General features: G+C 31.7%; 1 protein-coding gene across 2 annotated transcripts in view; it reads right to left on the reverse strand.

Moving 5' to 3' along the window:
- Positions 1-1,585: 1,585 nt before the first annotated feature.
- LOC119600355 (RING finger protein 17) overlaps positions 1,586-16,254 on the reverse strand; it is a 183,435-nt gene continuing 168,766 nt past the window's right edge. Inside the window, exons 4-13 of one of the 2 annotated variants that reach the window (XM_037950521.1) lie at positions 14,329-14,532; positions 9,149-9,291; positions 8,392-8,970; positions 8,199-8,330; positions 7,985-8,141; positions 7,718-7,837; positions 4,237-5,644; positions 3,074-3,951; positions 2,486-3,013; positions 1,586-2,418 (exon numbers count right to left, since the gene is read on the reverse strand). In XM_037950521.1, the coding sequence (XP_037806449.1) occupies positions 1,705-2,418; positions 2,486-3,013; positions 3,074-3,951; positions 4,237-5,644; positions 7,718-7,837; positions 7,985-8,141; positions 8,199-8,330; positions 8,392-8,970; positions 9,149-9,291; positions 14,329-14,532 (4,863 nt within the window). In that variant the 3' untranslated portion in view covers positions 1,586-1,704. The remainder of the gene's footprint in view (positions 2,419-2,485; positions 3,014-3,073; positions 3,952-4,236; positions 5,645-7,717; positions 7,838-7,984; positions 8,142-8,198; positions 8,331-8,391; positions 8,971-9,148; positions 9,292-14,328; positions 14,533-16,254) is intronic. The other variant, XM_037950522.1, reaches the window with a different exon arrangement.

The raw sequence follows: 16,254 nt of genomic DNA on the forward strand, positions 1-16,254 counted from the left end.
CTCATTTCCCTGGGCTAGATTTTGTAATATTTTTGTTAAAAAGATTTTTTTAATTGAAAACTTAAATTAAAATCTATTATCCAACATTATGTCCAGCTAATACTCTTGATATGTTAAAAAGAAAAAATAATGATTACATAAAATTTTGAAAATTTTTATTTTCAAATAGAAACCACAACCACTGCTGTCTCTTACAAATATATATTTAACGTTTTAATTTTGTTATTATTTTATTTTTTTATATAAAAATATAATTTTTAAATGAATTTCCATATTATAATTTGTATTAAAATTTTCTAAGCCTTACACTTGAATGTGTATTTGTAAAAATCAAAAAAAAATAATAACTTAATATTTTCTTTTTGTACAACAAATTTTTTGATGGTGTAAAAAATCAAGTGAAAATATGCGGTATATTTAAAAAAAAAATAAAGTTAAAAATAAATTTATTTACATAGAAATGTTCATAATAAAAATATGAATTAATTTACTTGCTCCTAGACAAAACAGTGCAATATAAGTTTGAACAAAAACATACATATACATATAATTTTTATACAAATCTATTCACATAATATAGTTTTTACGTTTACTGGTTGTACATACATAAATAATTTTTTTTTTGTTCTTTATTTTACATTTTGAATTATAATCGATATTTTTGTTTGTGTTATAATGGTTTATAAACAAATAATAAACAACTTTATTAGTAAATTGAATTTAGTAAAATTTTGTTTATTTTTAATATTTTCTCTATACTAATACTAATGCGTATTATATAAAAATTCTTTTTATGCTTTAAACAGAAAATTTTTTTTTAAGAAAAAATTTAAAAGAAAATTGTTATTGCATTGATTGCAATTGTTTTTCTTTTATTATTTAATTTGACTTTATTTTTATAAGTTTTTAACAAGCGATACGTTTTTTTATTTTGTACATTTTTTTTTATACAAATATTTTACATAAAAATTTAATTTTTAAAACTTTTATATTCATTTAAGTTTCTTATGTTTTTCTTTTTATTATTTCTTTTATTTACCCATTATTTGTTTAATACAATTAGTTTAATTTTAATTCTTAGCATAGGACTTCATAATATTAAAGTGAAAAAATTTATTAAAATAAAAAAAAAAAAACAACAACAAACAATAAATTTAATATTATATTTAATAATACATAAATCATAACTTTAATTATTAGTAAAAACAATTTAATTATGAACTCTATTATATAATTTAATCGATAATATACAATTTACAATGAATTATAAATAAAATTAAATAACTTACAAATTGAAATATAATTACAATCAATTCATTATAAATTATAAAAAAAACTGTTTTTTATTTAAATTTCATGTTATCAATCTAATAAAGATTAATGGAAGAATCTGTAAAGTTTTGTAAGATGGAAACTAATAGTTCTGGCTCTAATAGTTATGCTTATGATGGCGTACACGATATTTTTTTTAACGAATTGTCGCATTATTGTTGTCTTGTGCAGGTCTTTTAACTATTATGTACTTACATTTTAAACATAATGAAATAAAAACCAAACTCACTATTTCATTTTTATTTTATAAATTTATTTATAAAATAGTTATTTATAAAAAAAAATAACATAAGAAAAGTAAAATAAGAAAAAAGTAAACATAAAATTAATTTCTTTCCATTAATAAAAAAAAGTATCAAAATTTAAAACAAATTAAAAACGTTGAAAATATTCCTTTTCAATAAGAGGCTCATAAATAGTTACGCCCTTTAACGATGCTTCTTTAGATTCATACAAAGCTATTTCGATAAGATCACTATCATTAACGGTAGTAGTACCCAAAACTAGGCTACTATAGTTAGGATGTTTTTTAACAACACCAAATAGTTTACGTTTGTTTAAAAGCTGATGCAGGGCCAAACGTACTTCATTCTCCTTAACGTGAGGATTCAGTTTTATACCATGTAAACGTACGCGGAACGTACGTAGGGGCCAGCCCAATAAATCTTTCGGACACTGACGTACATATTTTAAGGGCAGTGTCTCACTGTTTAAATAGTCAACGTATAAGACGTCCACTGTTTTGGCATTTGGATTATAGGAACGTATTATGGCACGATACCAGATTTTATCTTTTGTATAACAAGCCAAACATAAAGTACTTGGTTCGAATTTTGTTAGGGGTGGAGGACATCGTTTGACGACTTCCTTAATACAGCGTTGCAGTTCCACTTCGCGATAACGAAATTCCGCATGATTAGGAAATATTTGTAATATTGTTGGTGTAATAATGGAAACTATACTACATGTAAAATGATGCATAGCAGTTGGTAATTGTGGTGGTTTGAAATTTTCAATACCACTGAAATGTGAAAAGACAGTTGAGGTTTCGTAGGGATGGAAAACATCGAAATCGGATTCAATATCCTTGATGAAAAACATAAATATGGTTTTAATGGCAGTTATTACGAAAAAAATATTAATTCACACTCACTTGATCTTCAAAGGATAATAACGCTCTACGATCTAGCTGCTCAATAATTTCTTCATCTTCCTCTAGGCGCATATCTTCAACGGTATTATGCCAATAGTTCATGGCAAAACTTTGTTCCAATTCAATAATATCATCATCATCACCCTCTTCATCGTCATTATCATGCTGATCATCTAGATCAAATTCATGTTGATAATTATCGACGATATCATCATTATCGTATACCATCATGACATTCATCATTTTTGTATAATCCTTATCGTTGAACATACGTTTTTTGGGTGGTGGTGGTTTGTTTGTAGTGCGAGTTGTTTCAATAGCGGGTTTTGATAATGGTTTTCGAAATGTATCAATGTTATTGGGTTTTGACAAACGATCTAGCATTTCGTTTAGATGATCAAATTTATCGCTCTGATCGCCATCATTCTCAGGAAAACTAATTTCACTATTATCGGACAAATCATTGTTGTTGTCTTCCTCTACCATCTCCTCGCAATCTATACTCATGTTATTGTTTTGACTAAAAATCTGAAAATATACATATTAGATTAGATAACAGTTTATTTTTTTTTGTTTGTTTAAACTTACCGCATAGTCTTCAACTGGAGCAATGGGTAAAGGATTACGAGTTTTATGTGATTTATGTAAACTTACAGCATTCAAATCGCCATCCAATTGTGATAGAATTAAGGGACTTGTCTCTTTTATTGAATTATCAAAAAATGGTCTATAATCAGCTTCGGCAAGCCCTCTTTCAATAATAAGATTACCCACATCTATAGCACCCAAATACAAATTGCAACGTTTAATTTCCTTTTGCAACTGACTGGGATGTATACGTATCGATATGAATTTGGTAACGAGCATTGCATGCATTTGATCTAATTCACCAACATTGAATTTGACGGCACCATCTTTAGGCTTGATACCATCGATAATGTATTTACTGGCAAGGGCCGGTAAATTAGGAAAAGGAGCATATGGGCGTAAATCTTTTAGCTCAACTGTCTCTACGTTACCGTAATCTATAAATTGTACTGTCCATTCACGTTCTGCATTCATATCTGCTGTTATGATGCCACGATAATATTTCGAATCAACATGATATTTAACAACACACGCCTGATCTATAGCAAAACGATAGTCTTTTGATGGTGGCTCAATGGGACCATAGGTTTCAGTTAATTTTTTCGTTATTTTCTCCAAGAACTTTTTATCGTCAGCCTCATGTAAATATACAATACAATCGAAATCAATGTATGTTGGATAACCGGAAAATAATGTTTTTGTAATAACTTTAGATGTAAACCATGCTGGAGGAGCTCGCTGACCTGTGGTATCTTTAAAATCCATTTCATTGAGATGAATACTTAATGGATGATCATCCATGTAGAATTCATTACTTTCCATGACTTCGCCAGCGACGATGCTTAAATGCAGTGGCATTTTTTCACTGTTTTCAAGATCTGTAAAGATTTAGAATTTACAGAATTGGAACCAACTTCGGAAGCAACTATAGTATTTATTAGATTATGATTTGATGTTAATATAACGGAAACATTTTAAAATTCTTTGAATATATTGATTTTTTAATGATTAAATGTGGTTCCTTATAATATATAGAATTATCGAAGATTGCGAAATAAAAAGTTCTGTTTTTTAAATCGTTAAACCTCGGTAATGCCGAGTACCAAAGAATATAATAAAACAAGTTCATATTAAATTAAAAATAAACATGATTTTTTACCTACCCTTTAATAAAACATTATCCGAAAATGATTTAAACCATTGTTCCAATGTTATTTCACCATTTGCTAATTCCATTTCTTCAATTTGATCGAATTGCTGTTTAGTATCCAATGGTTCAACCATATGAGCTAAACCCTTTCTAACTAGATTACGATTTATATTCGAATATTTGGTAATACACGGTGCCAAAGGATTAGCTGTTTCCATTTTAGAGCTCCATAAAACAATAGCCAATGAATTTTTTTCCTGATTGCGTTTACCATGCAGTGATACTGATAATGTTTCAGCTGTTGTTACATAATGTCTGAAACTATCTATTGAAGATTGAGACCAAGTACTGCCACCGGCTGGTTCAATACAGGCTAAATGACAACAATATACCGCATTTGTCACCCGATCCAATTGCGGATCAATCGAATATAATTGTTGAGCATAAATCGAACATATGGTAACACCAATATCTCTCAGAAATACCGAAAATGTTGGTTCTTTTCCGGGTAGATAAGATATTTTGGTAATTATACCACGATACCATTCAAACTGATCGACCAGAGGGCCATCAGGTGGTTGTGTGGATTGTGAATTGTGATATTTTGTATAGACAAGACAGTGATTATTTTCAAACCATTCACGCGTCTCATAAGGTAGAGGCAGCTTGCTGCCACACTTTTTAGCTTGATTCTCTTGTATTTGCTGGTGAAAAGCTTTAGTACCCTGGATCAGACTGAGCAATTGTATATAAAATTCGCCGGGATTTATAAGATGCGTAACTTTAACCAATGTACGTTTTATGGGTTTAGTAGTTGCTGTTATTGTTTTAAGATTATCGTCGTTACTTATAATGGTAAATGGCTGGTTGTTAGTGTTTGATTTAAGAGTTTTTAATACTTCAGTTATTTGTGTTGATTCACCAGTAGAAATACCAAACTTATTCTTTACCAGTGTCGCTCCTATATTAATGTCCAAGGTCTTTTTACAAATATATAAAACCACTTTATATATTTTTGATGTAACAGCCACTACTTCCATACGTAATAGTGGATTTGTGGTCATCTGCTTGAAATCCTTTATGGCAGCTGCAGTATAAACATATTTATTTTCCTGTAAAGGTTCAATATCGGCCAATGTACAGGGTAGAGCAAATTCTCTTTTCTTACGAAATTGTTCGTTTAAAACGAATGCTTGTCGCCAATTTATTATTTCTCGTCGTCCCTCATCTACTAAACGTATATTCAATTGTCCTCTATCTTTGATTTCTTCGATGACAGCACGATACCAAACATCCTTAATTTTAACTGCACAGCACATTTGTACTGTTCCCAAATAAATCTGTTGAAGTTTTGCTGCATTATTGTTATAGTATTGATTTAATTCGCTTCTTAGTTGTTCTTTGCTTTCAATCAAATCGTTCTGTAAGAGAAAATGTAATCATAAATTAGGACTGGAATCTTTATAACAAAGACTCCCTACTGATCTGTAATTATGGGAGCAAAATCATTGTTGATTTCCTTATTAAGTCAAAATTTTCAAATAAATTTAATAAATTCTGAGGGATTACCGCAGGCAGTTAGGCTGCAACCAATCTAGTTTGTCGGCAAAACTACTATTGATCTTTGTTTGAAACTTTTTCGAAACTGGTTCCGTGAATGCCTTATAGAGTCGACATTTCCTAGAAACACTTCAACGTTTCTACCTTTGGAACTAGTTTCAGTAGAGTTCTAAACTATTTTTCGTGTCTTTCAAACTGAAAGCGAATATCAAACTGAAGCGAACCTTAATTTTGAAGCAAACAGATATGACTTTCAGATGACATAGCACAATTTATAAACAAGTAAGAAATTACAGTCGAGCGTTGCCGACCATATGATACCCTACGCCAATTGCGAATATTAAATGTGATTAATTTCAATAATGAATCTTATATAGGTTCCAAATATTGTCTGTTCATGTACGGTTGTACGCTGACTAGGAGAAATAAAAGACCGATTTCAATAATTTTCAACAACAAATTATATTCAAAATTGTGATCTGTTGGGTGCACACAAGGTTTATACGGTCACAATGACGGACATAGCTTAATATGGACAAATATTTTTGAGTGTTACAAACATCACCACATTGTGCCGACTTTTGGATAGATAGTATATTAAACGTAGTTAAAAGATAAAAGGCCGTAATCGGTGGGTCCGGATGTATGGGGGCTAGGGCAGAAATTTAGCCGATCCTTATAAAATGTATTATTAGGAATTATCTATATACATATATAAAAATGAATGTGTGTTTGTTTGTGTGTTTATATGTCTGTGTGTTTATATGTTTTCTTCAAATTTTCACAGCGTGTTCCTGTATACCTGGCAATAGGCTACTTTTTATTTGCGATCATGACGACAATGATTGTGTTATTTATAATTATATCAAACTTAGTTGCGCCAATTTTTGGGAAGATAGTAGTATATTTGTCGTAGTTATGAGCTAAAAGGCCCAAATCGGTAGGTCCGGTTGTATGGGGGCTAGGGCAAAAATTGGTCCGATCCTTATAAAATGTAATATCGACATTTATGTTTATATAAAATCTATTTGTGCCAAATTTCATCGTGATACTAGTGTTTATAAGTGAATTGTGGACATTCAAGAAATTCTCTGAAGGGGATTTTGTATGGGGGACAGGGTCAAATAATGCCCCATCATTATAAAAATCGACAGTGTTATTTATAATTAAATCAAACTTAGTTGTGCCGATTTTTGAAGAGATAGTAGTATTTTTGACAAAGTTATGAGCTAAAAGGCCCAAATCGGAAGGTCCGGTTATATGGGGGCTAGGGCAAAACTTAGGCCGATCACTATAAAATTTATTGCTGGGAATTATGTCTATACAAAACTCATTTTTGCAAAATTTCATCGTGATACTAGTGTTTATACGTGAATTGTGGACATTCAAGTCATTTTCTGAGGGGGACTTTGTATGAGGGTTAGGGTCAAATAATGTTCGATCTTTACGAAAATCACTAGAATTATTAAGACATATATAAAACTAAATTTTTCCAATTTTTGTAGAGGTAGTAGATCATTTAACATAATTATGAGGTCAAAAGCCCTATTCGAGGGGGTCCGGTTGTATGGGGGCTAGGTGAAATCATGGACCGATTTCAACCATTTTCAATAGCGTTTGTTCTTGGGTCAAGAGAAGTGCATGTTCCAAATTTCATCAAATTATCTCAAAAATTGCGACATGTAGAGTGCGCACAAGGGTTACATGGACACACAGACAGACGGACGGACGGACAGACGGACATAGCTTAATCGACTCAGGAAGTGATTCTGAACCGATTGGTATACTTTAAGATGGGTGTAGGACCAATATTTTTGGGTGTTACAAACATCAGCACAAACGCATAATACCCTCCCCACTACAGTGGTGTAGGGTATAATAAAGGCGGTCATAATGTCTCAAACATGGCGAATGTACTTGATACTAATACTTACCTTAATGACATAAAATTCTTCAGGTCCTTCCACATACAAAACGGTCACTTGTAAAATTTCACCAGCTTGTATGTTCATTTTCGGTATACGTTCCTCAATTTTAATAATTGGTAAATTAGACTGAAATATAAGTTGTTAGACGATTGTTTTAAAGACTCTGATAGCGATTTTTTAAGGAAATATAATACTTTTGTTATTACAAAACAATTAAAATTTGGTAATTAATATAAAATCACTAAATGTTGAGAATATGGGAACAAATCTTACCTTTATTTGTAGCTTAAAACTGTGTACTCCTGGCCTCTCACGGGCCAGGCCTGTATATAAAAAAGTATCATGTACAGATTTTGAGAGTTCTGTGTGTAAATCAATTTTAAGCATTTCATTGTTCACTTTTTCAATAATGCTTATCCGTGCCGGTTTGCTAAAATGTACAAACAAAATTATTTAAAAATTTAAGCATATTCAAATATAAATTTACTTATGCAAAAGTTCTAGCAACAAATTATTTTCGACTTCAGTCCATTTTTTGCCCACCGGCATAATATCGTAAATAGCACAACGTATGGCAGCAAATGGTATTTTTAAATGTCTTTCCTCGATATCACAAAGTCTGTTAGAAGAATAAATACATTCATATTATATCTACTATTGATCTATTTTACTTTACTCACTTATCTTTGGACACTTCCATGCTAACACCAAAATCCACTAGAAATATTTTATACAAATCATTTGGCAATGTTTTCTTTAGCATGCCACGATACCACTGCTTATCGGTAATATGATAGGCCATATAATAATAACCTTCTGCAATTATTTTCGGTATATTATTGGCAATGGCATTTAATAAATATGTATGCGATAATTTCCGTATCGGTTGTATATCATTTACATTTTGTATATAAAAATTTTCTGGAGATTTAATATTTGTTATATGTACTAAATTACTAGCATCTTGATTCGAATTAGAAACAGTAGCTCTATTTGCCATAGATATATCATTATTGGAGTTTATATTTTTATTTTTCTTATTCTTTTTATTATTTTTCTTATTTGTTTTCGGTTTAGGCGATACGCTGCTATTTTGCGTTATATTTATAGTAGAAGGCACACTAGTAGCTGTAGTATTAACAGTTGAGGGATTCGAATCGTAAAATGATGTATCAATTTTAATCAATATTTTCGGATCTTTATAGTTGTATTCAATTGAATTATGTATAGCTGGTCGTATATCGTGTTTTATTTCGAATCTGTAATGTAAAAATTTTATAGAATAAAATAGGTACATAAATATATCATAATTACAAAGATTATTTTAGTTTTTTATTCTACATACTACATATTTTTTAAATTTATTATTAATTTGTGCCGTATTGTGGTAAGAAAATGTTTAAGGCAAAGTGAAATTTATATTTAATATGTACTTACATAAATGGATTAGTTTGTGGTTTAGTTATGTGTATATTAGATGGTATTTGTTGTATAAGCTGATTGTATTTTGGCAAAATGTGTCCTAAATGGAAATTTGTTGGTGGCGTATGCTGAAACTTCTCGAGAGTGCCGCGTATTGACTGAAAGGAAAATAAAAGAAAGTCATATTTTTAGTTAGAAACTTAAATAATTCAAGGATGCTTTCTATTGTCAATTATTTTCTAAAATATAGTCTAGTCTATAGCCTAGTCTATAGTCTAGTCTATAGTCTAGTATATAGTCTAGTCTATAGTCTAGTCTATAGTCTAGTCTATAGTCTAGTCTATAGTCTAGTCTATAGTCTAGTCTATAGTCTAGTCTATAGTCTAGTCTATAGTCTAGTCTATAGCCTAGTCTATAGTCTAGTCTATAGTCTAGTCTATAGTCTAGTCTATAGCCTAGTCTATAGTCTAGTCTATAGTCTAGTCTATAGTCTAGTCTATAGTCTAGTCTATAGTCTAGTCTATAGTCTAGTCTATAGTCTAGTCTATAGTCTAGTCTATAGTCTAGTCTATAGTCTGGTCTATAGTCTAGTCTATAGTCTAGTCTATAGTTTAGTCTATAGTCTAGTCTATAGTCTAGTCTATAGTCTAGTCTATAGTCTAGTCTATAGTCTAGTCTATAGTCTAGTCTATAGTCTAGTCTATAGTCTAGTCTATAGTCTAGTCTATAGTCTAGTCTATAGTCTAGTCTATAGTCTAGTCTATAGTCTAGTCTATAGTCTAGTCTATAGTCTAGTCTATAGTCTAGTCTATAGTCTAGTCTATAGTCTAGTCTATAGTCTAGTCTATAGTCTAGTCTATAGTCTAGTCTATAGTCTAGTCTATAGTCTAGTCTATAGTCTAGTCTATAGCCTAGTCTATAGTCTAGTCTATAGCCTAGTCTATAGCCTAGTCTATAGTCTAGTCTATAGTCTAGTCTATAGGTCTAGTCTATAGTCTAGTCTATAGTCTAGTCTAGTCTAGTCATGTAGTCTATAGTCTAGTCTATAGTCTAGTCTAGTCTATAGTCTAGTCTAGTCTAGTCTAGTCTAGTCTAGTCTATAGTCTAGTCTAGTCTAGTCTAGTCTAGTCTATAGTCTAGTCTAGTCTATAGCTATAGTCTAGTCTAGTCTATAGTCTAGTCTAGTCTATAGTCTAGTCTATAGTCTAGTATAGTCTAGTCTATAGTCTAGTCTATAGTCTAGTCTATAGTCTAGTCTATAGTCTAGTCTATAGTCTAGTCTATAGTCTAGTCTATAGTCTAGTCTATAGTCTAGTCTATAGTCTAGTCTATAGCTAGTCTATAGTCTAGTCTCTAGTCTAGTCTATAGTCTAGTCTATAGTCTAGTCTATAGTCTAGTCTATAGTCTAGTCTATAGTCTAGTCTATAGTCTAGTCTATAGTCTAGTCTAGTCTATAGTCTAGTCTATAGTCTAGTCTATAGTCTAGTCTATAGTCTAGTCTATAGTCTAGTCTATAGTCTAGTCTATAGTCTAGTCTATAGTCTAGTCTATAGTCTAGTCTATAGTCTAGTCTATAGTCTAGTCTATAGTCTAGTCTAGTCTAGTCTATAGTCTAGTCTATAGTCTAGTCTATAGTCTAGTCTATAGTCTAGTCTATAGTCTAGTCTATAGTCTAGTCTATAGTCTAGTCTATAGTCTAGTCTATAGTCTAGTCTATAGTCTAGTCTATAGTCTAGTCTATAGTCTAGTCTATAGTCTAGTCTATAGTCTAGTCTATAGTCTAGTCTATAGTCTAGTCTATAGTCTAGTCTATAGTCTAGTCTATAGTCTAGTCTATAGTCTAGTCTATAGTCTAGTCTATAGTCTAGTCTAGTCTAGTCTATAGTCTAGTCTATAGTCTAGTCTATAGTCCTAGTCTATAGTCTAGTCTATAGTCTAGTCTATAGTCTAGTCTATAGTCTAGTCTATAGTCTATAGTCTAGTCTATAGTCTAGTCTATAGTCTAGTCTATAGTCTAGTCTATAGTCTAGTCTAGTCTATAGTCTAGTCTATAGTCTAGTCTATAGTCTAGTCTATAGTCTAGTCTATAGTCTAGTCTATAGTCTAGTCTATAGTCTAGTCTATAGTCTAGTCTATAGTCTAGTCTATAGTCTAGTCTATAGTCTAGTCTATAGTCTAGTCTATAGTCTAGTCTATAGTCTAGTCTATAGTCTAGTCTATAGTCTAGTCTAGTCTATAGTCTAGTCTAGTCTATAGTCTAGTCTAGTCTATAGTCTAGTCTAGTCTATAGTCTAGTCTAGTCTATAGTCTAGTCTATAGTCTAGTCTAGTCTAGTCTAGTCTATAGTCTAGTCTAGTCTATAGTCTAGTCTATAGTCTAGTCTATAGTCTAGTCTATAGTCTAGTCTATAGTCTAGTCTATAGTCTAGTCTATAGTCTAGTCTATAGTCTAGTCTATAGTCTAGTCTATAGTCTAGTCTATAGTCTAGTCTATAGTCTAGTCTATAGTCTAGTCTAGTCTAGTCTATAGTCTAGTCTATAGTCTAGTCTATAGTCTAGTCTATAGTCTAGTCTATAGTCTAGTCTATAGTCTAGTCTATAGTCTAGTCTATAGTCTAGTCTATAGTCTAGTCTATAGTCTAGTCTATAGTCTAGTCTATAGTCTAGTCTATAGTCTAGTCTATAGTCTAGTCTATAGTCTAGTCTATAGTCTAGTCTATAGTCTAGTCTCTAGTCTAGTCTATAGTCTAGTCTATAGTCTAGTCTATAGTCTAGTCTATAGTCTAGTCTATAGTCTAGTCTATAGTCTAGTCTATAGTCTAGTCTATAGTCTAGTCTATAGTCTAGTCTATAGTCTAGTCTATAGTCTAGTCTATAGTCTAGTCTATAGTCTAGTCTATAGTCTAGTCTATAGTCCTAGTCTATAGTCTAGTCTATAGTCTAGTCTATAGTCTAGTCTATAGTCTAGTCTATAGTCTAGTCTATAGTCTAGTCTATAGTCTAGTCTATAGTCTAGTCTATAGTCTAGTCTATAGTCTAGTCTATAGTCTAGTCTATATAGTCTAGTCTAGTCTATAGTCTAGTCTAGTCTATAGTCTAGTCTAGTCTATAGTCTAGTCTATAGTCTAGTCTATAGTCTAGTCTATAGTCTAGTCTATAGTCTAGTCTATAGTCTAGTCTATAGTCTAGTCTATAGTCTAGTCTATAGTCTAGTCTATAGTCTAGTCTATAGTCTAGTCTATAGTCTAGTCTATAGTCTAGTCTATAGTCTAGTCTAGTCTATAGTCTAGTCTAGTCTATAGTCTAGTCTAGTCTAGTCTATAGTCTAGTCTAGTCTATAGTCTAGTCTAGTCTATAGTCTAGTCTAGTCTATAGTCTAGTCTATAGTCTAGTCTATAGTCTAGTCTATAGTCTAGTCTATAGTCTAGTCTATAGTCTAGTCTATAGTCTAGTCTATAGTCTAGTCTATAGTCTAGTCTATAGTCTAGTCTATAGTCTAGTCTATAGTCTAGTCTATAGTCTAGTCTATAGTCTAGTCTATAGTCTAGTCTATAGTCTAGTCTATAGTCTAGTCTATAGTCTAGTCTATAGTCTCAGTCTATAGTCTAGTCTATAGTCTAGTCTATAGTCTAGGTCTATAGTTGTCTATAGTCCTAGTCTATAGTCTAGTCTAAGTCTAGTCTAGTCTGTCTAGTCTAGTCTAGTCATAGTCTATTAGTTCTAGTCTATAGTCTAGTCTATAGTCTAGTCTAGCTATAGATCCAGTCTTCCAGTCTATAGTCTGTCTAGTTCTAGTAGTCTTAGTCTAGTCTTAGTCTAGTCTATAGTCTAGTCTATAGTCTAGTCTATAGTATAGTCTATAGTCTAGTCTATAGTTCTTAGTCTATAGTCTAGTCTATAGTCTAGTCTATAGCTCTAGTCTCTAGTCTAGTCTATAGTCTAGTCTATAGCTAGTCTAATAGTCTAGTCTATAGTCTAGCTAGTCTAGTCTCATAGTCTAGTCTATAGTCTAGTCTATAGTCTAGTCTATAGTCTAGTCTATAGTCCTAGTCTATAGTCTAGTCTATAGTCTAGTTCTTTATGTCTAGTCTATAGTCTAGGTCTATAGTCTAGTCTATAGTCTAGTCTATAGTCTAGTCCTATAGTCTAGTCTATAGTCTAGTCTATAGTCTAGTCTATAGTCTAGTCTATAGTCTAGTCTATAGTCTAGTCTCTAGTCTAGTCTATCGTCTAGTCTATAGTCTAGTCTATAGTCTAGTCTATAGCTCTAGTCTATAGTCTAGTCTATAGTCTAGTCTATAGTCTAGTCTATAGTCTAGTCTATAGTCTAGTCTATAGTCTAGTCTATAGTCTAGTCTATAGTCTAGTTCTATAGTCTAGTTATGTCTAGTCTATAGTCTAGTCTATAGTCTAGTCTATAGTCTAGTCTATAGTCTAGTCTATAGTCTAGTCTATAGTCTAGTCTATAGTCTAGTCTATAGTCTAGTCTATAGTCTAGTCTATAGTCTAGTCTATAGTCTAGTCTATAGTCTAGTCTATAGTCTAGTCTATAGTCTAGTCTATAGTCTAGTCTATAGTCTAGTCTATAGTCTAGTCTATAGTCCTAGTCTATAGTCTAGTCTATAGTCCGTCTTATAGTCTATAGTCTAGACTATAGACTAGCCTATAGGACTAGACTATAGACTAGACTATAGACTAGACTATAGACTAGACTATAGTTTTTAATGCTACCTGTGTAAATGGTTTCTCAGATATAAGAAATATTATATTTAATTCATATGGGAGGTGCCACGCCCGCTATTGCTAGTCAGTTCATTTTTTTGATATTCATATTAATACTAAAGTGACTCTAAAAAAATTTTAGGATTAGAATTGTTATATTCTGTAATATACTAATTTCTAATTTCTTATATGAAAGGTGCCACGCCCACTTAAACCTGTCCACCCATTTTGTCCACAAATGTTCATATGGATGTTAATGTTGTCCATATAAAATTTAAGGACTCTAGCTGTTGCAGTTTTTGAGATATGCGACTTTTAATACTTAATTTGTATGTATATGGGCGCCTGGTCAACTTGAAACTTCAAAATAAAAGGTAACATATATATATATATATATAGTTCCTTCCATTCTGTAAATTTCAAGAAAAACTGTCTAGCCATTTGTTCTCTATTAAACAAACCATTGTACTTACATTTAAGGTTTCTTGAGATTCATTTAATTTAATATTGGCTTCACGTAACATAAATTGTGGCTGTTGGCACATTTCACTGAATTTATCCATAATTTGTTTCTCCTCATTCTGCAAAAAACTATGGAGTTGGACGTAATAATTTGATATCTCCTCCAAAGTTTTTGTGGCATATTCCTCTAGTTGAGTTTCAACAGATTTTATATCCTGAAATAGAAGAAAAATGCAATGTGGGAAATAAGTAAATAAGAAAATCATTGAAAAAAGAAAAAAAGACTTATAATATTAAACATTTTTTAAGACACGCAATTAGAAACCCCTGAACGTTTTACACTAGAAATCATTTTTTATTATTACGGAAGTTTAAAATTAATTTAAAATAATTACCAAATCTGCACTACATTAAAATGGTGAATAAAGTTAACAGCAAATTTTATCATAATTAGAAATAAGTAGCTGTGGTAGTATTTTTATGTAGGTACTTTTAGCATAATTTAATTGCAGTAATTTATTTCTTAATATGATTTATTTCTTTTAATTCATATTGGGTTGGAGAAAAAGTACTGAACTATACCTTTCCAATGATTGTATCGAATTTAAAAGGGAGTGTTTTTAAGGAGCTCATTTTCAAACACACCAATTTCCAGAAGATTTGTACTTAGTTTCTAACAAAAATTATAATAACTTCTAACAAGTCAAGGGACCAGTTTTGTGTCTGTTCCCTTTAGGGAACATATTTTGTATCATTATACACACATGAATTTAGTTAAAATTTGTATTGAGGTCATTTTGGTAAGCGCACATGAATATAATTTTATTTAATGACATACATACATACATACCGAACAACAACATTTAAGTTTTGTTGTTCAGTTTTATTAATAAAAAAAAAAACAAATAGAAAAAATCTTAAAATGTTTAGTTTTATATGCTAATGGTATTTAAAAATCGTATTGGCAAAAATGTATCAAATTATTTTTGTACTTCATCCACATCCAACTGTGTTCAAGAGGAAATATCAAATAGATCGAGGTGTGTTCGTGTTTATGTTTTTGGGTAAATTGAAACACATAATGCAATGTTTATACCCTACATCAGAGGTCGGCAAACTACGGCTCGCAGCTGTTAAGTTTCACACACACATATTTTATTTATGTTATAATTTTATATAAAATATATATTTTGTGAAATCGTTCTGAGTCGATAAAAATATATATTTTGTGAAATCGTTTTGAATCGATAAAGTTGAAAAGTAAGAATGTCCGAGTACGTTACGCGAACACCTGCCTTGACTGCCTTATATCACGGTGGTCTTTTTTATCAACTGGGTAGACTTAACCACGCTCACCTGCGTGACTTCAATAAAGAACATTCAGGTGGCAATTTTTGTACATGGTTCTGCTGGTCCATGTACAAACACTTTGCTGAAGTACTCGATCTCTTGCATATCACGTTACGGAATGACAAGTAGCCCAATATTACCTGACAGGCGGAGAAATGCCGTTCGAATCAAAAAAGAGAGGTCACGAAATCCCAATAAACGAGGAGTGTTTATGCGTTGCCATGAGCGTCTATATATGTATGAGCGACGCCGTAACGTCCCCATCCTCTAATGATCCGCTCAGGCAGATTTCCCGTTACTTGTTTGTGCAAGTACCACACCACAAGGCTCTGTTGCTTCGGCAACAGCACCTGGAGACGTACTTGGTAATCCGAAATACCCAGTTAATAGATCAGGATCCCTCAGTATGTCGAGATAATGAGACAAAGGATGTAGGATTACCCAAAGTCAAACGAACCCAACAAATGCCCCGAAAATGCCCATTTTGTCGCGTATCATGTAACAATATGCGTCCTGTATAGATGGCAACAGCACCGAGAACTTCCCTAAAGTAAAAGGTATACTAAATTAGTATTAGTCTTTCGTCG

Source organism: Lucilia sericata, unplaced genomic scaffold (assembly GCF_015586225.1).
Source record: "Lucilia sericata isolate MDLA Ls3-8-SP2 unplaced genomic scaffold, ASM1558622v1 Contig000111F_arrow, whole genome shotgun sequence".
NCBI classification, from domain to species: Eukaryota; Metazoa; Arthropoda; class Insecta; order Diptera; family Calliphoridae; genus Lucilia; species Lucilia sericata.